At 38.4% G+C, this 24,438-nt stretch overlaps 1 protein-coding gene across 1 annotated transcript in view; it reads left to right on the top strand.

Moving 5' to 3' along the window:
- Positions 1 to 407: 407 nt before the first annotated feature.
- LOC128086869 (leucine zipper protein 2-like) overlaps positions 408 to 24,438 on the top strand; it is a 152,374-nt gene continuing 128,343 nt past the window's right edge. The window contains exon 1 of the mRNA XM_052695861.1: positions 408 to 585. Within this exon, the coding sequence (XP_052551821.1) occupies positions 524 to 585 (62 nt within the window). The 5' untranslated portion in view covers positions 408 to 523. The remainder of the gene's footprint in view (positions 586 to 24,438) is intronic.

The following is a 24,438-nucleotide window of genomic DNA, read 5'->3' as shown; positions in this document are numbered from 1 at the left end:
GTGGCAGTGGAGTGAATGTATATCTAACTGACAATTATTTATGAATTCTTGCTGTGCAGAGGTGATAACTCTCCAGATCCAGTCTGTCAGGCTGATTTGTTACATGATGCCTCCTTCAAGCAGTTATTGCCTCTGTACCGTGAATCTTGTATAGATTCACTTCAAACAAATTTAGACTCCAATTAGATAATGCTGATATTATTTTCATTACCGTTTCTGTCTTCTTCCAGGCAGAATCCCTAAGCCCTGCTCTGCCGTAACCTCAAAGCCAGCTGCTGCCTGCCCGTCCCTCCCCATCCACCACTACCAAACCCTCCAGGACGCGGCTGGAGGCAGCACGCTGACTGATCGCCTCGAGCAGGCTGTGGGCTCGCAGCAGCAGCTCACTGCCTCTGACATCACTCCTGGAGCTCACATCCCACTCCTAGCTCCGTTCATTAGTCTATCCATCAGTCGGCAGAGGAGACAGGAGACGCTGCAAAGAGGATCTGTGAGGAACAGAACGAAACAGAGGGGCTACATCATGAAATACTTCCCTGCTTATTACTTGCTGCCTCTTTTTCCTGCACTGGTCTTCAGTACTAGGTGAGTAAAGAGAGCTATTTTGCTTACAGTTCTGTTCTGTTTGCTATTTATTCTTTTAGACTTGGGATTTGCAGTAGGAATTACACTGGTTTCAGCTTCTGCTTGGAAGTTTAAAGCATGGGTATCTTGTCTGATTCTTGTCTTCCCCCCTCCCCCTCTTGATCCTCTGAGGCATGCTGAATCTTTTGTATGTTATTTCTGGGTTTTGTATATTGTTAGTTAAAGAGCTGCTGCTGTGTAAGTTGACCCTCAGCTCATGAGATGAAACAGGACAGGGAACAAATATAAACTCCATATGTTTTGTCCATATTGCTCCATATGCAGCAATAGAATCATAGACTCAACATTGCTGGAAAAAACCTCCAAGATCATCCAGTCCAATATTTCCCCATTAATCCACATCTCTTAGTACCACATCTAAACATTTCAAATAGCATGGGAAGTAATGAAGCCAAAAATGCTGAAATGGAGAATGTGCTAATGTTTTCCCGTATTGAGTGCAGAAAAACAAACAATTCAACAGTCTTATCCCAGCTCAGGCTTTTGCATCCAAACAGAGACCTTAATCCTTCTGGTGAAATACAGGTAAGGTGTTGCAGTGTTATCTCAATGCCAGGAAATACTGAAAAGTTCCTGCAATCCAGCAGCACTCCATTCTGTGCAAGTACAGCATGTCATGAGAAAATACGAACAAAACCTACTGCAAACTCAAAATGTAAACTGTTCTGAAATGCAGTGCTCTGATAAGATAACATGCATTGCACAGCTGCTTATACTTACTATGTTGTCTGTTCTGTGGGCATAACATGTTTAGCCAGGGGAAGATACAGCTGATACACTCTATCTCATTGTCTAGTTTAGAGAAGAAGAGTTAATGCTGGGCGCAGAGTAGATATGTCCTAATAACACTGCTCACAGTTCAGGCTTCTTAACTTCCCATTGCTTGATGGAAAATTAACCTGAATTTTAAGCATGACGTTTCTCTGCTGTGCTGTAGTACCGAATCAGCTTCTAAGTCCATAAAGCACATTATCAGAGGATGAGTGCATTTGTTAGGAAAGTGCTTGATAAGGCATTTGTTCCTGTAATTTGTTTGTTTATTTCCTGCATGTTTCAAGCCTTAATTGTTCATGGAGTTTCAAAAAGAAAGTGCCTGTTAGGTACTCAAAGTAAGATGGGGCAGGAGCACCTCTCAGTGCATACGCAAACACAGAACTGTGAAACTGTAAAATCTGAATGCAGGGAAAAGTGAAGAGCATCATAATGCTTCAATTATTTTACTTCTGCACTCCTGCACTCTTTTTTTTTTTTTTTTTTTTTTTTTTTTTTGAGGGAGGTGTTAGGGTTATGTATGTGACTTTCATTTTTCTGTAATGCTTGTGGTTTAGAAACTATAGAGCCAGTCAATATAAACAACTCCAATGCTCTTTGAAATATAAAACTCAGAGGAGAATTGCGACAGTTTGATTCAATAGGTTTCCTTTCTGATTTAATAAGCAGTCTAAGGAAACATTCACTAGCAGCCAAGCGAAACTTGTGAATTTAGATTAATAGTTACTCATACTCATTTAGAAGTAATATATTCTTTCCTTAATTATGCCAAAGTTGAAGAGGAAAGGAAATACCAGGGCAGTACAAAAACAAGTTTGCATCTTGCACAGGTTTGCACAAAAATGTAGTTAAAAGAAGTGGGGGAAGTTGCTTCAATTTTTCTTATGTTATGGGTTTTACGAAACTGAGATAAATGACTCATTGAGTGCTCAGGAGATGAATCTGGGAAAAAGGCCTCTAGTATCAAACCCAAAAAACATTCCTAATTGAGGGATGGAAACTATCAATGTGAAACTGTTCACTTAAAACTCTGCTCAAGCACTGTTTTGTGTTGTGAAGTTTTGCTTTTGTGATACCGTCCTGTAGCACAGGACACTGATGCTCTGCTATAGTTCTGGTGATTTATAAGACTGGAGGTACTGCACCATCCTGGTCAGCAGCTGCCTTCAGTCACTTGATTCTTAACTGCCTGTGTAGAACTTTGAGTCATTTTTCAACAGCACGTGATTGAAGCTTAAAAAAATAACACAGTGCTAACAATATGCCATCTACTGGAAGGAGATGATTCTCTTTCAGCAGAAGTCATTGCCTGTAGTTTGTAGCAGTCAGTATTTCTTGGGAACATACTGTCAATGCATTAGCTAGACCTGAACATAACAGGAACTTAGGAGCAGTTGTGTGAGCAAAAAGGAGAATTTAATATTGTGCTGTGTGAAATTGCTTAGCAAAGGAAAAGCACAGGCTTTGTGGTACAGAAAGTTTTCCATGGTGATTTTTTTCCCCTTCCCCTAAATTTATAGAGAAGTGAAGCACCACTAGTTAATACGTTGGTGCTGAAATCAGTAAACACAATATTTAATGCAGATGTGGACAACTGAGGTTTTTTCGTCCTTGTCTTATGTAATGTTATTGTCTTTGCCTCGTGTCATGGTTTTATATCTTCAGAAGACATCAGTGTGTCCACAAGGCTAATTGTAAAGAAATGAATTGACGAGTAGAACTGCATTAACACACATCTTGATGTACTTTATGGTATTATTAAGAAGACAAACATATGGTTCTTAAGCTTGTGTTCAGTATTAATTTCTAGTTTTCAGAACGGTACTAATATCTTATCATGGTCTTAAACCACATAAATGAACCACATGTCTATTACATTAGAGAAAGTTCATGTTTTTAAAATGAACACTTCTCTGTACTGCATAAACTTGGTTTTCATAGAATCGTAGAATCATCAAGGTTGGAAACGAATTCCAAGTTCATCCAGTCCAACCATTCCACCTACCACAAGTATTTCCCCACTAAGCCATGTCCCTTAGAACAATATCTAAATGTTTCTTGAACACCTTTTGATGTGGCTTTGAGAGTTAGTTATTACTCTTAATCATTTCAATTTTCTTTGTACTGCGAAGTGGTAATAAGATTGAGGTATACTTGCCTGTCCAGTTAATGATTTGTTTGGATGGAAATAGTAAATAGAAATAGTAAAAATTAATGCTTGGAGTCCTAAAACAAATTAAAGAGAATACATTTTTTAAGCTGAAATTACTATTCTAAAGCTTGTGTTTCCCTGTCTGTTTTCAGATTTCCTTGGACTGTTTGGTCTGAGCAGATGTAATGTTGTATATATTGTATATATAAGGTTGTGTATATCTCATTTTTTCAGACTACACTGAAGACACCTACAGAAACGAGTTCTACAGAACCAAGCATTCAATAAGTGCATATAGCCTATAATAGGCAAAGGATCTTATTTTGTCTGTGTGCTTTAATGGATGCAGATGCTTAAGCCTTCTGACTAGGAAAAATACTATTTGTGGAAGAGAATAACTGCATGAAGTTATTCATTTCGGTTAGTAACTGAGATCTGCAGCACTGATTATCTATCTTGTTGAAAGAGTCTTACTTGTTTTAAGCTAGAAGGAGCATTTTCTATGTATTAATTAAACATTACAATCAGAAGATCAGGTATTTAAATCAGCAATGTTTTTTGTTGCCCAAATGACAAATGTCTGACTCATTAGAAGCATCTGGGTGTGAAGCAAAATTGGTATTTTTATCTAAGACAAGTGCGTAAGAGATAGGAATTTTCTGTCCACGCTTAAAAGTTGCCAGATGCAAAATTGGATTGAAATAGAATTTCATAGTTGAGAATAAGCATAGGATGCATTTCCATAATAATATTAATAGAACTAAGCAGCAACTCACTAAATGGCTGTGCAAACACCAGGGCTGTGAAGGGCAGAATTTGTATTCCTTTCATGTCAGTGAAATGGCTGATGGTTTTTTTTCTTAACAGTGTAACGGCGTGACAGTCTTTCGAAACCAATGTGAGAAAGCAATATAGAATTCAGTGTCTTCTGAAGAAATACTACCTTTGTTTTTTATCAGAATAAAAGTAGTGTAACACCCGCCCATTTCTGGTAGGTGGGTGTTTCTTAATGCTGGTATGTGTTTTCGTTTGTTGTACTGCCACTGTTGGAAGAGATGTAAATAACTGGAACTTACTTCCTCTACGAGATATGAGAACCTGACTCAAATGCTTGCTTTTTCCCTATGCTGTATGTTTGATGTCAGCTATTTTCTTTAAAGCATTCGTTGGTTTTGGTAACTTCTAAAGTACATAAGAATACTGGTATCTTTCAGGTAACATTGTTTGAAGGACTTCATCTGAGCCTCGATAATGGGTAAACGTGAATGCCTTTGACATTACTATACTGGAAGTCATGGAAAAGGAAAGAAATGTTGAAGGAAATCATGATTTTTTTGTTTTCAATTTGTTTTTTTTTTTTGTTCTTAAACTCTTGATCTTGGAAACTGGAACAGGTTCCTAGGGATGTGGTTATGCCGTATCCCTGGAGATTTTCAAAGCAAGGCTGGGTATGGCCGTGGGCAACCTGGTCTAACTGTGGAGTCCTTGTTCATTCCCATTGTTCATTGAGGATTTGGCCTTCGGAGGTCCCTTCCAATTCTAAGGATTCTGTGATTCTATTCTACTAAACACCCTATGGGTTATGGACAGATGTTCAAAGTGACTTTTTTGCTTAGACTGATTGGAGAGTAGAAAGAACCCTGCCCCTTCCTAGATTTTGAGGTGGAAGAGAAAGACTTGCTTGTGGTGATGTCCTTGTCTGTAAACACACTACTGATATGCCCTTGCGCAGGTGGCTGAAAGCAGCCCTCACTTCTGGGATCTTAGGCTGAGGTCTAGCAACATACTTTCTTTTCCATGTAACTCTTAGTGAACTGAGGGGAAAAAGAGTTTGATGTAGACTACTTTAGCATTTTCACATAAGGTGGTGTATAACAAAGACTGTTTTGATATTGTGCTTTTTGAATACTTCCAGAAATGCAAGGGTGTTGACTCACTCCTGTGCCTCTTGCTCAGAATTCCTTTCACACTTACCTTAGCCATCTGAGTTTTCTAGTCTGCAGAATTATTCTTGTTTCTATCAAGCATGTATGATTATGCATGGAAGGTTGACGTTTTGCAAGTACTTGGTTTGCAGAAGTGTCATGCATATGACATGCAGTCTTATTGTATCTGAAGAAAGCATACACTTTTCTGTGGGATGTGTTTAAAAACAAGGAGAGGAGTTTACTTGTGGTATAGCTCCATTATTTCTAGGAATGTATTTGGCTTGGTTTTATTATTGATGCATAAGTTGAGGGCCCAAAGCAGCAAACCATGTGGTTTCACTGTTTAGTGAAAGAATGCCTCTTCTTTCTTCTAGGAGAAGTTTTGAGCTTTGGTTTTATTAAAATCAAAAGAAAAAGAAACAACAGAAAACACCAAACTTGAAAAATAAATAAATGCCCAATAAATAAATAAAATCACATCAAAATTATAAAAAAGCAGCAAAATAACAAGCAATCAAACCAAAAAGAAACCACTGGGCTTGTGATTTAGTGCAGAGGTGTTAAAGATAGTTTTCAAGCAAGTAGATGGGGCACATCCATCTTTCAGACAAAAGTAAAGCAGAACCTGTTAGGGCCAGACTTCTGGGCATCAGAATGAATTTGCTTAAGGCTGATCAGAGAAAGCCTTTGCTTGCACTACAGTTTACTATGTAGATAGATATATTCTTAATGTCAGTCTTATGCAGAACGTTTACTTCCCCATGGTTGCAATTTGTTTACACTGGGACAACCACAAATTTAATCTGTTTCCCACTCAAAGTGAAAGGGTAGAAAAGTAGTAGATTCTGGTCAAAACTTATAGTTATTTATGAGATTATATGCTCTGATGGTGATGATGAAGAATAATAACTCTGGAATTGTTATGCTTTAAACATTTTATTTCAAACAAGAAGATAACCTAGCAAAGTACTCTACAAATGTAAGCCATCAACCTAAATTAGAACTCCAGATAGCCTGTCTCTGTTTGGTCAGAAATACTATAAAATAAATTGTTTTGAGGTATATATGTTATATTAAAAAAAAAGGAAAAAAAAAAAAAAAAGGGGAGTAGAAGAAAGAATTATTCTTCAAAAAAAAAAACCAAAAAACACAAACAAAACAAAACACAAACAAACCAAGAAAACAAAATAAAACACAAAAACTATACCCTTCAGGAGTAACTTATTTTACATTTGATCTAACTTCGGATAGAATTTTTAAGTTCCATGCAATATCAGTTAAATCTCTAAAGGTTTTCTAGAATTCAGTCTTAAAAATGTAATATAATGGTTGGACTTCTGGTTGTTATGCTATGTGTAATGCATTTCTGCTCAGGACACTAGCAGTGGAGATGCTTTTGATATTTCTAATATCTTTTTTGTTTTCAGGGAAATTGTAATTGACACTTTTTCTTATTTATTAGTTCAGCTAGGTCTGGATTTATATCCACATACCAAAGCAAAGTTGAAATCCCTCCTACAAAAATACATCTCATATTGCTTCTATGCTTAACAGAAACCTGTTCCCAGACAGTGATCCTTATGATATACCAATCTGCAGACAAATAAATCTCATTTATGCAACTTGTCAGAAAGAGTTTCTCCTCGTTGTCTGGTTTTGCTCACTGGCTGTCTTGTAAGGTCTGTAAGTATTTTCTGAACAGAAGACAAGTGATGTTTTTGCCAAAAAGAATTAAGATATTTCAGACTATCCTTCAATCTCAGTATTGTGCCAAGGCCTAAAATGTTATATTTGTTATATTTGCTATTTCAAACTTACAGGAGTGGCAAGCATCTTTTAGAAATGTTGAGGAATAAATTGGAAAATGTAACATTGCTTCAAATAGTGTCTAAATTGTACTCGTTGTCTTATGCTGTTACTCACCCACCTTCTCGCTGTACGTCATTTCTCTCCCACGCTTATTAATCCTCACTGCATATTAAAGGGAGCACTAAAAGAAACATTGCTGAATCTCTGCTCTGTTTTCTGAAACATACTGTTCTTGAGTCACAAGAGAAATTAATGTCTAGGATTTTTGAGCTGAAGAAATAAGTCTGTGGAATTGCTCAATATCTTATTCGCTAGTGTTGATTGACAGAATCTATGGAAAACTGCACAGGGAAACGTCACATTCCTCATGTGTTCTGTCTCCATGTGCTGAGAAGATAAGGCCAGCATGCTGCCAGATGCTGTATTTTACCCACATTGTTAATTATTCCAGCCATTTGCATGCTTCTATTTGTATGAATGCTAATGTTTTGTCAGTTTACATTCACAACATTCTTGTGGGGTATAGGTGGGCTTGTTCCTCATTTGCAGAGTAGGAAAGTGGAAGCTCATTAAAAACCAGACTAGCTGTCAGACAAGTTGCAGTGTTAAAAACAAAAGAATGCATTTACTGAATTCCATATGACTGCAGAACTGCCACTTTTCCCTTTTAGTTGGAGGTGGAACTGCAGCAGAACATTCCTCTAACATCTCTGTATGAAATTTTGAGGATATCACACTGCTATTAAGCACCATTGCTACGCTTTTGGAGCCTTATTGCTTTTTATGATGGTGGAACTGTACCAGTGGACAAGGGAAGAGCCACTAATGTAATCTGTCAAGACTTCAGTGAAGCTTTTGACACGGTACCCCACAATATCCTTCTCTACAGATTGGAGAGGTACAGATTTGATTGGTGGACTGTGCAATGAATGAGAAACTGCTTGTGAGGTCATACCCAAATAGTGGTGATCAGTGGCTCTACATCCGGATGGAGATCAGTAACAAATGGTGTCCCACAGGGTCACTACTCAGGCCAGTGTTCTTTTACATCTTCATAAGTGACATAAAGAGTGGAACTGAGCACACTCTCAACAGTCCTGCAATCTCACTATAGTGTAAACCTTTAATATCTTTGTAGGAGCTGTTACGGATCTTTGTAAAACTTGGTTGAATAGTGAAAGGGGTCGGGAAGGAGACAGATTACTAGGCCTTATAGGTCATTAAAAAAAAGGTTGTTGGTTACTAGTACCATATATGACAATTCACAGTATCTGATTTTTTTTTCTTTTCAAGTGCTTCTGTGACTTTGTTGGTGTGAATGACAACAGAAGTGAGCAATGTGACTTTTTCTTGGAACAAGTGAATTCGAGGACTGAGAGTGACAGTAATCAGTAATATAGTGTGGCCTCTTGATTTATGCCTTATGGTAAGGCTTTTTTCCCACCGTTCTCAGCACATTTGAATGATTTTGCAGTTGCGTTCTATTTTTTCAGACTAGCCTGTGGCATTAAGCAAGAAGAAAGTGAGACTTTATTGAAATGTAGGTGACAAAAGAAAAATGTGTGAAAATGGAATTGGCAAGACTCTGGAAAGCAGATGTGCTCTGGGTGGCATCAGATTGGCTGTTATGGAAGTTTATTCCTTCTGATGCAGCAAAGTGAAATGTGTGCTCAGTATGCAAAGAGAGAATGTCTGTCATCACAAATGTTTTTTAATGGAGAAATAAAATCAGTTTTACTCATTACCTCACTTACACCTTATCTTAAGAAATAATAATTTTCAGGATAGGATGAAGATCAGTCAGGGTGCACAGCAAACACCTGCGTTCTGAAACAGCTGAACCTTTGAGCTGCTTTGCTGAAACTGATCAGTTCAGGATTAATTCTCATCTTGTATGCCCAAGTACCCAAAATAATCATTGTCTTCTAACTGTCAAGTAGTGAATGGTTCAGTCCATCAGCGCTGCTGTAGGTTTACCTGCAGTGTGTATGAGTTCCTGGCATGTTCTCTCATGAAAATACTCACTGTGGCTTTTTTGTTTTCTTCATTTCGTGTGAAAGGAGCCAACTTTTGCCAAGGGACTAGACGTTTCAGAAAGACTTAATACCTATAATCTGCACTGGATTTTCTTTCTTTAAATATGCTGAATTAGTCAAATCTTGGTGCCTTTTGAATTTCAAATGGGGACAGCATAATGGCTGCATGTAAAAATCTGAACATTAAATGGAAGCTATACACTTGAAAATGGGACTGGTATTCAGCTGCTGAGTTATATCTGGAATACCAAATACTCATGATTGTTAGAAATCCATTCTGACCTCTTTCAGAAAGTCTAGCTTTGCAGCTTTCTTTGTTTTGCTGGGAGTTGAAAAATTAGGTTATTTGGGTAAATGTTGAGGTTAAGGCTTGGAAAATGCTCTCATAACCATGGTGCCCCATGACAGTGGGACGAGAGGGCTCTCAGAATTCTCAGTGTCCTTATGCTTTCTTTGTGTTATCTTCATTAAGTGTCTCTAACTGGGCAATAAGTGCAGCCTGTACTATTTAACTTGGTGAACAACTCACTCTTACAAAACGCTTGCTGTGAAATCTCTATATTTGTACACTATGATAGAAAAAAAATACACTCAACTGTGTAGACAGTGAATAGAGATTTCTCTGCGGTTGCTTTTCTATTTACTTGGAAAATGATTGTCTGCTATTCAGTGCACACAGAGGTGCTCTGGCTCAGAAAAGCTTACAAAAGCAGTTTTTTAATTTCATACATTTAACTCAGACCTTCCTCTTCCTGATTCAAATGTGTTCTTACCTTAGCTGGAGCCCTTTCCGCTCAAGGGAAAAGCCCTTTCCTCTAGAAGGGGAAAGAAAAGCAGGTTTTTCCAAGTCCATTTGAAGAACTGGTTAATAATTGTTTAAAGCAGAATTTCCTATCCAGTTTTTACAGCATTTTAATGTTATCTGTTTGATGCGATATATGCTGTTACCCCTTTCGTGCATACTCAGGACATAATAGCTTCTGAAATAGGTAGGAAGAAATGCAAGACAATGCATATACCTGGAATAAGTGCTTTAAAATTATAGAATACTTCCATCTGGGACAAATCCCCACAGCACTGGTTTATAGCATATGATCTGATAAGACTTAAACTATCTGCATCAAATAGATGATGGACAGAAGTTGATACTGAAATTGGGGTTATAGTGTTATACATTTGCCTTTTACTGTAAGGACATCACCTGTTTACTGCTTAAACTTGATTAAGTCACACATTAAAAGGATGCTTTTTTATGTAGTAGAAAACCTTCCTTGGTAATGTTTAATCATTACAGGAACATGAAATTTTTGTCTGACTACATAAATCCTGTGGAACAATGGGAAGTTGACAAGAATGGTAGATACCAAAGGAAGGTTAAAATATCTTGTACGGAATAGTTTCATCTATCTTAACGCTTTCCAAGCAGCAAAGGAAATGATCCTTATGAATCTTGAGCCATTCCTATGAAGAACATTCAGAGAGGTACTGAACTCGTTGTTCTGACTATTTGCAGAGATGCCTTCAAGCTGTGCAAGGGGAAATTTAGGGTGGACATTAGGAAATACTACTTTTCTGAAAGAGTGGTCAAGCACTGGAATGGGCTGCCCAGGGAGGTGTGGAGTCACCGACCTTGGAGGTGTTCAAGGAACGTTTGGATTTTGTGTTGAGAGACATGATTTAGTGAGTAATATTGGTGAAGGGGGGAGGGTTGGACTGGATGATCTTGAAGGTCCTTTCCAACCTTGGTGATTCTGTGATTCAGAAATGAGTCTGGAGCAGTAAGCATATATGTTTTCAGCAGTTCAGTTGGTGACTGAAGAATAAACAAATACATATAGCTAACTCTATCCCTTCCCAACCACATAACTTGCAAGAAAACTGCCAGGAAGTTTCACTATATGACATCATAAATGAGAAATCACTTTAACCATTCTGACACCTCATTGGATGAGGTCAGGGGGGGCGTGGTGGAAAACCTGTTAGTTTTTAGTATCTGTTTATAAGAACTAGATTAAAAGGGGTGTTGCGAGATGAATGACAATGCTGAAGTACTGATGCAGTCCTTGAGAGCCTCTCTTCATTTGTATCTTAACAAAGGCCAACTATGTCCAGGTGCTGCTTTTTCTATACAAAGGTGAATATATAGTTGTATATGTAAGTTGTGTGTGAGATACAGTTGTCTTAGAAGACTTTAGAGTGTGGAGGGAGGAGACTCATTCTGCTCACCCTGTTACTACTCAGGACTTAAATTCTGGTACTAGTGTAGACTTAATTCTTTAAATCTTAACAAGTTTTAGAGAAATATTCTGTATACATTAATAAATGATGATGCGTAAATCTTTCAGTGCTCTGCAGATTACACATCATGTATAAGAGTCTTAGCTATCATTACTTACCCCATGCTAACGAGGGTGGAGAGAATTCTTACCTGTTTCTTAATTTAATGAGAAAGAATGGTGGTGGGAAAATCCTCTAATCTGAAGGGAGTGGTGAAACGTCATGGTGTGTTTTGATGAAGATAAACCTGAAATTGCAAACTTGAATACAATGTCATTAGTGTGTATTTTTAATTGTGAGATCTTTTGCTAGAGGGAAATGCATAAATATGTATAACGTGTGTTTGCATGTAAAGGGTTTCACAGATCATTATGTGTCCACAGTTTGTAGAAGGACTGATTATTGGCTATTTCTTCTCAATGACTTGAATTAGACATGCATACTTCTCCTTGTAAGCAATTAAGTGCTTCAGAGAAGCTGCATCATTTGTTTTGTTGTTGTTTGTTTGTTTGTTTTTTCAGCTAAGGCATCACATTTGGATATGACTTTTGCAAACAGAAACATCAAATGATTTCTCCAGACAACATTATGTTTTAATTCTTGTGTATTCTAATTCCTTCAGAGGCAAGAAGTTATACTGGAAACAAGCATGGTTTCTGGAAAATAGACTTATCTCCAATTATTATGCTAATGTATACTTTCACAGTCTTTCAGCTGAAGAAATTTACACTTCTGTGTAAAAAATAAATATTCTGTTGAAATGCAGAGTATCTACAGAAAGCTGTTATGTTGATAATGCTATTAGCTACTGCCATAATGGCACAAGTCTAGCATTCCTGAAAAGGTAACTCTGGAAACCACAGCTTTCAGTGCTTACTCAGCACTGACTGAGGATTTAGCAACACCCTATGGTGCTGAAATGATTTTTTCTGCTTCTAGTGCTTTAGTTTTTTGACCAGTGTTGCAGTATGTTGTTCTTCAAAGGAAACCAAAAGGAAAAAAAAGCTGTGGAATCTTACAGTCAGTGATTAGGGTATATTCTTAGAGAAAGCACTAGGATTGGAAGCTATCAATCACAGACTTGTATCAAATAAAAATAATGCTAACGTTTGCAAGACAAGTGTCTAGAGCCAAGATCAGTGTTCTTTAATAGCCATTACTTTGATGCTTTCCAGCATCACTCTGTATTACGGTTCAATTTTTCTCTTTGTGAGGAGAGAAGTGGGAAGACATTTATCTGCTTTCTTTTATTTTCTTTATTTTCTTTCTCCAAAACCATAATGGAAATGACAATATAAATCTTAGTTTAATTAGAAAAGACAGAAAAAATTCTGACATCATTTAAAAAAAAATGGTGTGGATTTTTTTTGGCATTATTTCTATCACTACCATCTCATTTGGGATAAAAAAAACTTGTAGTACTAGTAGTAGTTCTTTACCCACTTAGGGCTTGAATAACTATTTCTGCAATTCTAAATAGAAATCGTCTTCATGCAGAAACCACTCCAAGCATGTACAGTACCTACCTCTCTTGCAGTATATATAAGGCTGAAAGTGTAAGTACCTGATTTCAAACTACCTTGAAGTTTCTCCATCATAAGAAAGAGCAAGAAATTTGTAAGTGGTTCTGTCCCAACAAGGGAAGATCATGGGCTGCTAAAATATCTTAGCTTTATAAAGACCCCGATGGTTTGGCAGTCTTCATGGAAGTTTACCCTGCTCAGGTAACATGTAGTCCTTGGGAATATTAAACGGCCTTGCAGATTCCACCAGAGTACTACACACCGTAGCTTTAAATCAATTATTTGATCATTTTTTTGGTAATGGCTAGGAAGAAGAGCTCATTTAACACCTTTGCAGTCACTGTGTACTATCCACTGGATCTCCGTGACTCAGTGGGATCCTCACTATGTGAAGAAAGAGGATCAGAAACTGGTAACTAGTTCAGCAAGGACAGAATCAGCAGCATTCAAAGATTGTGAATGGAGAATTCTCTATGTTCAGGACATATAGAAAAAGTTCATCTTTCTTTACCTAAATTTGGGAATATAAGGAGACAAGGCAGACTGTAGATGCAAATCAGAGTGACTGTTGGCTTGTGTTACAGGAGCCAACTTTTTGGCTTTTCTCTCTTCACATATAAACAAAAACTGCAGAGATTAACCCCATGTTCCACTGTTCCAACAATAAGTCTTAGATATTCTGAGCAATCTAAACTTCTGTTTATCCTTCAGGGAGCCATCTAATTGAATGACGTACAAGGCATTCTGCTTTTGAATTTGTAGGGATTTTATTTTCTTAATGACTTCTCTGACAGTTTTAAATGTTTGTTCCGTATAGGTGGGGAATGGATGATGTACTGTAGTAATTGTGAAATGTTTATCAAATCCACAATGTCCCAGATACATTGATAATTGTTTGTCATTTGGATATTTTAAGCCATTATTTGACATAGAAATTGTCTTCCTTTGCTTTTCTTAATGTTTGCTACTGCGAGTGGTTCATGGGATGTTGTTAGTTCTCTGCACAGCATTGGTAGTGCAAATGGCAATTGATAGAATGTGTACTTGATTGCTGGTAATTTGATGAGTGCTGGGACAATGTGCCTCTTGATCTGCAAAAGTGAAAAATATGGCATCACATAAGCTGTACTTCAGTTTATCTGATAATTCAGTAGAGGGTTCAAAAGAATAAACTGCATTTCTGTAAGTAATTGGACATTGCACGTTGACAGGAAGAGCTGTCCGTCATGGCTGAAGGACAGCTCTGTTCAAAACAGAATCTGGTTAATTTAGTGCTGAAATTGTGGCTGGATCCATGCCACCAAGAAAAGAAGAAAACAATGTGAGAATTACTGTAGGCACTTCCAGTATTCAAAGAAGAAATGCAGTGCTGTGTTTTGGATGGAACTAGCTCAGATCGTCAGCTGGCATCTGCAGCTTTATGCCTGCTATGAATCTGGCCATGCACCAAATGGAGATGTCTTTTAATTGTGAATGTTGCATCTTTACCAGTTCAATGAGCATTTGCTATATTTTGTTTCAAATCAGTATTAAAGACTGGATTCTTAGCTAAGCTGTTTAAGAGCAGCCCCTGTTTAATGCGGTGAAAAATAATGTTACATGATGACTTGTTTCCAAACATAAGCTAGCCCCTTTGGGAAAACTGCATTGTATGGATCAAGGCTCTCTCCAGACTCTTCCTATGGAAATGTGTGCAGCCTTTGTGCAGCTTTCAGCTGTTTCAGACTGTATTGCCTTTGTGTGATGCTTAACAATCCAATGCTTTCCTTCTTACTCACCTGCAGAGCTCCTTTCGAAATCCTCCTTATTTGTTCTGTAGCAAGCACAATCCTAGAATCATAGAATGGCCTGGGTTGAAAAGGACCACAATGATCATCCAGTTTCAACTCCCTGGTATGTGCAGGGTCACCAACCACCAGACCAGGCTGCCCAGAGTCACATTCAACCTGGCCTTGAATGCCTCCAGGGATGGGGCATCCACAACCTCCTTGGGCAACCTGCTCCTGTTTGTCACTGCTTTCTGAGTGAAAAACTTCCTCCTTATATCTAACCTAAACCTCCCCTGTCTCATTTTAAGACCATTCCCCCTTGTCCTATCACTATCCACCTTCGCAAACAGCTGTTCCCCTTCCTGTTTATATGATCCTTTCAAGTATTGGAAAGCCACAATGAGGTCTCCCCAGAGCCAAGAAGACATGGAGGTGGAGAAGAGAAAATCATGTGTTTATGTGGGGTATAGCACCATTTAATACATTTCTTTTCTATCACCCACTGTCTTTCACTAAGGAAATTAGTGCTAATTAAGAGTGGACTCTAACTTTAGGCACACTATAGTAACTAAGCCTACTTTTGTGAATGATGTTCTCCTTTTCCTTTTACATGCTTACGTTAATTAAGGGCCTTAAATTCTCAATCCAGAAAAAAATAGTTAACTTGTCAGAATTATTCTTGATAAATGCCAGGCACTGCTGTCATACATTTCAAGTCTGTGAGTCTTGGAAAGCTAAGGAAAAGAACTATATTACATGACTACAATATATCTGGGGAACTGAGTTGAAATACCAGCTATTCCAGCTTTCATTATCGGATGAAAGGAGCAGAGACAGAAAATGAGGTCAAATTGAGGACATAGAAGGCTGGTAATGGAGTGACAAGGACTGAGCTTGAAATCCCATTTATCTATTTCAGTGCTGTGATATTCATTGATGTCTAAAATATTAGTGTCAGAAAAGATTCGAACGGTTTCATGGGATGACTGACATATACTGGACACCACAGTGAGAGAGAAAGAGCTAACTAACATTTTGTTCTCTGAAAATGAGACTGTAACTATGGATTTTAAATCCTTTATGGACTGAAGCACAAGTTGAAGAACAAGCACTTGTTGAAGAACAAATAAATGCTGAAGAACAAATAAATAGTTCATTTACCAAGTTGTGTTTGATAAATGAAGCACAACTGAGACAATGGTGCTGCAAATGGATGTGTCTTGTTCTCCTGCATCTTTAGCTTGATGATTTGTGCAGCTCTGAAGGGAAGCAGTGTGTCTGTGGCCTGTGCATTTGGAGGTACTGGCAGGTGAGTGTGAAAGGTTTGCTCAGCTGCTGCTTGGAGAAGGAATTGCTGCTGAAAACCTTACTTGTAGAAATACAGCTGTCATCCTGCAGTGGAATTGCTCTTTCAAACAGGTAAAAGAGAAAGAACAGTAGCACTTGTGGAGGAGCTGATAAATAGTTAAGGATGAAGATGAACAGTGCTTGACAGAAACAGGAACAATGGGCTTGTAACAGACTGAGCTATAGTATTGGAGTTTCCTTTAAGATTGACCATAAAACTGTAGGAAGATTTACAGAAATGGAGGAAGAACTGAAACGTGAATACATTTCTCTTAATTCAAATAATGAATGACTATGAAAGCCTTGCTGTTTTCAAGTACAATGACTGAAGAGCCATCTCCTCCCTTTTTTACAGAGGGACTGAAATACCAGACCTGAAACATGCTTGTCATTGCTATAGAACATTGTCTGGATGGAGAGGAGAAAAAACAAACAAACAAACAAACATACAAACAAACAAAAAGGCCTTCTGGAAGAAAAATTATTAGGCAGATACGATCCACAGAAATTAAATGGGGAGCAGTTTTAAGTGGTCTTTGAGCCAAACCCAGAAATCCCACATCTTTGAGGAAGTTTCCAGTTGATGTTACTTCCAACAGTCGGCAGTGCTGTCAAGTAATGCCTGCATGAGTGAGATGTTACAAGGAATGGATTGTTTCAAGAACTTCTATCTCTTGAAGCATTTCTTTTTAGAGGTTCAGCGGGAAGGTGAAGCATAATAATATATAGTAACTTACATCCTGCTAGAATAAACAGAAGGGACAAAATCCAGCCTCTTCTAACCAGTCATAAATGTTTGATTGTTCACTAGTTAATTCCTGTAACTTCCTGTTGAAATTACTGAATTGAAATAATTTTGTTCCTTCATAAAATGCTAATGTGCAAGATCTTTTACTGAAAACTCAGTTTCTGATTAAATTTGGTATTAGTATGCCACTGTTGAATTCTTTAATTAAAAGTGGTAAATTGCTTCCAGAGGAAACAATTAGTCATTATTTAATTTATAGTGATGTTGTTCAAGTTTTCTGCACCTCATCACTTGGAACTTGAAGAAATTTTAGTTTATGCGTGTAATTTTCATGATCAAAACTATTATGCTAGACACAATTCTGTTCTGAACAGTAATTGCACAATTATTTTTATTTAGCTGGTATAAAGTCAAAGAATCCCCAAGGTTGGAGAAGACCTACAGGATCATCCTGTTCAACCATCCATCTATTACCTATAGTTCTCACTAACCATGTCCATCAACACATCATCTAAACATTCCTTGAACACCTCCAGGGTTGATGACTCCACTACCTCCCTGGGCATCCATTTCAGTGCCTGACACTCTTTCAGAGAAGTAGTATTTCCTAATGTCCAGCCTAAATCTCCCCTGGTACAACCTGAGGCCATTTGTACAGGCTAGTAATATATTAGTTTCTGCTTCCATGATCTCAAAACTTTCTTAGAGATTTTTAGGTTAAAATCATATTTCTTTCATTTCTTTTGATAGTTAAGTATTGCTAAGACTTGACAAGGGTAGCTTCACAAATTCTACTCTTGTTGAGTCACTGTACTTGACTTTCAAAAATTCACCATTTCATTAAATAATGAATTTGTGGTGTCTTTTCATGAATTCTTTCTGGCACTTTATAGAAGAAAATGTATAGTTTCTGTGGAGAGATTTCTTAAGCAATTATGTAATGGAGAAGTAGAAATTGGATAGAAAAAGTGAGACCTGATCCTCTATTGACCATAGCTGTACTATCTTAGTTTGTTAAAAATGACTTGTTTGTACTTCTGAAGTAAGGTGCTTTAGATTTTATGCATCTTTAAGCTCTGAAGCTTATGCTATTATTGTAAAGGTTATATTATTTTAAACTATAGCATTGGTACAACTTTTAGATCTTCATGAATTGTTTCCTTTTTGTTTTGTATTTACTTGATAATGATGGACACAATATTTTTTCTGAAAAAAATAAGTAAACAGGGAAGGAAACTAAACTGGGAAGAGTACAAGGATGCCATCCGGACTTGCAGACGTGGGATCAGGGAAGCCAAGGCGCAGGCAGAACTGAACTTGGCAAGGGACGTGAAAAACAATAAGAAAACCTTCTACAGGTACATTGGCCAGAAGAGACAGGCCAAAACGGGTGTACCTACTTTGGTAAATTGAAAAGGAGAACTGGCTTCAACAGATGAAGAGAAAGCTGAGGTGCTGAATGAGTTCTTCACCTCGGTCTTCACTGGTGGCCAGGATTCTAGTCTTTTTCACGTCCCTGAGTCCTGCATCCCCAAACCTCTATGTGGGGACCAAGGAGGTAAATCCCTCCCCACTGTAAGGACAGAGCAAGTCCGAGAGTGCCTCCTTAGACTGAATGTGTACAAGTCTATGGGGCCGGATGGCGTGCATCCCAGGGTCCTGAAGGATCTGGCTGAGATGGTTGCCGAGCCGCTCTCCATCATATTTGAGAAGTCGTGGCTGGCAGGTGAGGTCCCGGACGATTGGAGGAAGGGTCACGTCACTCCCATATACAAGAAGGGGAGCAGGGAGGACCCGGGGAACTACAGGCCGGTGAGTCTCACCTCCGTGCCTGGGAAGATCATGGAACAGATCCTCCTGGACAACATGCTCGATCACATAAAGAATGAGCATGTGATCCGAGACAACCAGCACGGCTTCACCAAAGGAAGGTCATGCCTAACTAATCTTGTGGCCTTCTATGATGGAGTGACGGCATTGGTGGATGAAGGGAAGGCGACCGATGTCATTTACCTGGACCTGAGCAAGGCCTTTGACATGGTCCCCCACCACATCCTCATCTCCAAATTGGAGGGAAGTGGATTTGATGGGTGGACGACCCGATGGATAAGCAATTGGTTGAAAGGCCGCAGACAGAGGGTGGTGGTCAATGGCTCTATGTCCAGATGGAGGCCGGTAACAAGTGGTGTCCCCCAAGGGTCTGTCTTGGGACCGGTGCTCTTTAACATCTTTATTAATGACATCGATGAGGGAATTGAGTGCACCCTCAGCAAGTTTGCTGACGACACCAAGCTGAGTGGTGCGGTTGATACGGTGGAAGGAAGGGATGCCATTCAGAGGGACCTCGACAGGCTGGAGGGCTGGGCTCGGGTGAACCTAATGAGGTTCAACATGGCAAAGTGCAAGGTTTTGCATTTGGGCCGGAAGAACCCCAGGCACCCGTACAGGCTGGGAGGAGTGGTCCTTGAGAGCAGCTCGGCAGAGAAGGACCTGGGGGTCCTGATGGACGAGAGACTGAACATGAGCCAGCAGTGCGCTCTGGCAGCTCAAAAGGCAAATGGGATCCTGGGCTCCATCAGGAGAGGGGTGATCAGCAGGGAGAGGGAGGTGATTGTCCCTCTCTACTCGGCTCTTGTGAGGCCCCATTTGGAGTACTGTGTCCAGGTGTGGAGCCCTCAGTACAAGAAAGACATTGAGATTTTGGAAGGGGTCCAGAGGAGGGCGACTAAGATGATCAGGGGGCTGGAGCACCTCCCCTATGAGGACAGGCTGAGGGAGTTGGGCTTGTTCAGCCTGGAGAAGAGAAGGCTGCGGGGTGACCTCATTGCAGCCTATCAATACCTGAAGGGAACCTACACCCAGGAGGGGAGTAAACTCTTCAAAAGGGCTGACAATAGCAGGACTAGGGGAAATGGATCCAAGTTGAGGGAGGGAAGATTTAGGTTGGATGTTAGGGAGAAGCTCTTTACAAGGAGAGTGATTAGGCCCTGGAACGGGCTGCCCAGAGAGGTTGTGGATGCCCCGTCCTTGGACGTGTTCAAGGCCAGGTTGGACGGGTTCCTGGGCAACCTGATCTGAATGTGAATGTTTGGTGGCCCTGCTAGGCAGGAGGGTTGGAACTACATGATCCTTGAGGTCCCTTCCAACCCGGGTGATTCTGTGATTTTGTGATTCTGTGAAAGCTTGAAAGCAGCAATAAATGATAATGTTTGAATTTGTCAGGTTAATTTTTAGAGAGATCTGTAGGCATCTATAAGCCTTCACTGATGTGTAAGTGGAAATGATAAAAATAACGGAACCATGCTTTGAAAGTAATACTTAGTTTCTGTGTTTTATACACTGAACATTGTTATGACTTGAAATCAGAATGAAACTATGCCATTTACCAAAATCACTACTTGTTCATAGTATCAGGTGCTATCTGTAAACAGTTATAGGATGAATTTCTCCTGACAACATTTAAGTAATAGCAACACAAAACCTTGTTTCCAATTTTACTGAAGACAACACTAAATTTCAGCTTTCTTATGTGGTTAAGTTACATTTCAGACAGTAAAATTATACCATTCAATTGATTTTGCCATTATGAATTAATGTCTACATGTTCCACAGAGTTCATATCTTAGATTTAAGTAATCTCTATGGAAGTACTTGAATAAATATGTCCTTTAATGTGCTTCCAGAAACAGTAAGGTACAGTTACGTTTAATATTAATGCAAAAAGGAAGCAACTAGTTAAGATGTTAAGTACAGCTACGCAAATGAATGCTTATCTGCACTCTGTTGCAAGTCATAAGGAAATTTAAAATGCAGGTTTTATTGCACTTAATAGCATTAATGCAGGAAATGGTTACAGTAGCAGAGTTAAAGCTGAGGAATGCTTGCATCCACTTCTGTGGAGATTATTGCTATCTGAAGTTCAACAGCCGTGGTACCCTTGGGTGCAAATGATGTTAAAAAGTTCCATTAGCCTTGCTAAACCCTGATGTGAGGTATGAGTTTAGCTTTCAGTTGTGAGCATGTCTAATTCAGAGTACCATTCTACTGCCCCCCAAAAAAGGGTTGTACTTGTACTGTGAGCTGCTACAAGCAGAAGTTAGACTTAGCTCAAAGAGACCCTTAATGTCTTCTGTGATATCTAGCTTAAGTGATGATTTCTGAAGGTGATGGCACCAAGAGAAATAGTCATTCTTTTAAGTCCAATTGTTGTAATTTGGCTACTAATTATATCTAGTCTCCAAGCAGGCAGAGATCAAATATGCAAAAATGTGAATAGAGATCTATTTTTAATTTTATGGAGAAATATCTTTTTGCAGTTAAGGAGACTTTTTTCTGCTCTTTTTTTTCCATTCTGTTTGTACTATATAGTAATCCATAGCTTGTTTCCAGACTTATCAGAGCCATCTTCTACTGAAAATGTGTACTGGATTTAACATCTTCTTTTCAAGAAGAGACTGTAGGCAAATGTGGCTGCTTTGTCCCTCAGTTTTTGGACAGAAGAAGGATGGTGGGAAGTACTTTCTTTCTGTATACCTTTCAATTCATTAAGCCTATATTTAAACCTCTGTGGAAACTGGTGTTCATTCTAAATGTGTGAGGCAAGGTCAGGAGCTCCCATATCTCATGTAATTATGTATGCTGTACATTGGCATGAAATCTGTTTGTGAAGTGTTCCTTTAGAATGATTTTGTCTTTAATTACATAGTTGGAAAGTAAGCCAAAGAGTTAGCGTTCTGTAGTATAGCCTGTATGACATGATACATATCTGCTAGAAATAGAAAATTAATTTTAGTCTTTATATATGGATAACATCTACGATATCATAGTTTGGCTATGAACACTTTATGAAGCTATCAAAAAGAAAAAAATGGTACATCTAATTTGGAAATAACTATTAGATGAAAGAAGCTAGTTTCAAAGGTGAACAAACCAACCAAATGACAGCATGCTAATGAAGTCCACAGATGTGGTAATCAAATATATACAATCTATATGCACACTTTTTTCAATAATGGTATAGATTGAAGGAAAAATACACCCACAAACCTGTCAAGCTGGTATTTATGCTATGCATTTAACCTGCCCAGAATTTATGCAGTGATGAGGAGAGGGTAGGCCTCTTAAGTGAGTTCACCATGGAAGAGTTTGCCTTTTAATATCAGGAATTCAATAGTTTTTAATTCACCCACTCACCTCGTTGATTTTAATACGAATATATCTCAGCAAACTAGCCAGCAGTCAGAAAGATGCTTTCAAGTTTAGTTAAACAGCTTGTACTACTGTAATCTGTGACAAAAGCAAAATTCTGTGGATACTATGAAATTTATATAAGAGTGTTTCCGACCTGCTTTCTCTTGTTTTCAGCATTAATCAGGAGCTTCAGTTGTGGACATGGTGTATGGTTAGTGATCTTTCGTGGCAGCTAATTATCTTTTCAATTACAGTGTGCAGTGCAAGTAATTGGAAAATTTTGTTCACATTATCAGAATAATTCCTTTTCCAGCAAATATAAAAACATGACATAAATGTCCATCTAATGGAGATAGAAGAAGTACTATATGTATGAGTCACTTCTTTGTTATTTTCTAATGTCACATCGAAGCTGTTTTTCATCTCTTCCTTTCCAGATATGTCAGAGCTGTAGTTAAATTTTGCCAGGAAAGAAACAAAAAAAAAAAAAAAAAGGAAAATTTATTTTCTTGACTAAAATGTCATTAGACCAACAAGTCATATTTGTTCAGTAGATATATATAGTCACCATTGAAAGAACTGCATGAATCGCTTTGTTGTTTTCTATTCAAGTGTGGAGTAAATGATCTGATACCAATTTGCTTGGTTTTATCTACTGGAAAATACCAACTTCAAGGAAGATTAGTGAATGATAAATGACTCTAAAAATAGACTTTCTGTTTGCATCATTAGCAAAGACTTCTGTGTCTGTTCTTGTTGAATTTAGTCACATGCAGCAGCTTTAGTGCAATTAAGGAAATGACATCTGCATTTTTTCTTTTCGTCCATTATTCTCTGCAGCCCTTGAACTGACAGCTGAAGCAGTTGGGAGAATTTTTTCCTAACAGCAATTGCAAAGCCACATATATTGTGATCAAAAGTGTCTTAAGTCATGTCAATGAGACCAATTTGACGTTCTACATTTCTGTACAAGTGAATGTAAGTGTGAGTGTACAAATGTGAGAGAGGATTGGAATGTACAGGACTGTGAAGGTTTTGGATGAGGTAGTGGGTTATTATTGTGGGAATGTGCCTTGCTAAGCATCCGAAGAGACTTGGAATGGGCTGGAGTCCTGGAGAGGGCTAATGAGGAAAGGTGGGAAAATAATTTTGTTTATTTTACTTTCGTTCTTGCTTTTGTTCTTGCAGTCCATGATTCTTAAAATTGCAGCACAGATCCATTCATTTTTATGAAGATCAAACACAGTAAGTAACAAGGTACAGATTTTACATTGCAAAATTTAGAACATGTATGAGCATGCAACAAAGCCAACTAACTGTATTAATAAAGAATAATCATAGAATACCTTTTTACAGGTAGGAACAGAATAACAGCTGAACTATGTCATGAATAGATATAAGTATTTGCTATGTTTCAAATTGTTTCAAACCACGATAGCTATAATCATGATGTGAGTGTTGATGGATAATACCCCAGCAAGGGACTGATACTTGTTTCATAGTGATTTCTAACAATGTCATTGTTTTTCCACATCAGATACATGCTTGTCTGGAGATGATATAATATATGTATTTAGGAACATCTTATAGTCACTGCTGTGGATGAATAAATGTCAGTGGAAGAGTTGACTATCAGTAGGTGTAACTTAGAGTTGGCTCTTCCTGTACTTATGAGGCTTCAGTTACCTTGAGAGATTTTCTCACAATCACAAGAAAATCTCACTTGTGAACATTTTCTTCTGTTGACTTTTGTGTCATTGGGAGAACATATTGGAGTTTCTCTAATCTGTTGTTTTCTCTTTAAAGAATAAATATTTTATATTTAAAAATTTCTGTATGAATAAATGCTAGTGAGACGAGCATTAGGTAGTTTAAAGAATCATTTTGGGAATTTCTCATCTTCTTCTAGTGTTTAGTACTTGGTTATTTCTTTTTCATGTTTGAGAACTGCTCTAGTGAGAAGTTGCTAATGTATGCATTTATGGCCAGGCTCTGCTGAGTGAATAGCAATGGAGTTAACTTCCTACACAGCAGCTTATATGGTGCTGTGTTTCAGATTTGCTGCTACAACAGTGCTAGTAGCTCACTGATGTTTTCACTCTGGTGGAACAGTACTCACAGAGTCCAAGGCACTCTTCAGCGTTGGGGGTGGGCAGGAGGCTGGAACAACACAGCATGGAGTGCTGACCTGAGTGGGCAGAGGTGTTTGGTGCCGTATAGTCTGTGTTGGTGTCAGTTCACTC

The sequence above is a fragment of the Tympanuchus pallidicinctus genome, unplaced genomic scaffold (assembly GCF_026119805.1).
Source record: "Tympanuchus pallidicinctus isolate F22 unplaced genomic scaffold, pur_lepc_1.0 scaffold3, whole genome shotgun sequence".
In the NCBI taxonomy this organism is placed as follows: Eukaryota; Metazoa; Chordata; class Aves; order Galliformes; family Phasianidae; genus Tympanuchus; species Tympanuchus pallidicinctus.
Note: the sequence above shows the minus strand (reverse complement) of the source record. Positions and strands in the feature narration are given on the sequence as shown.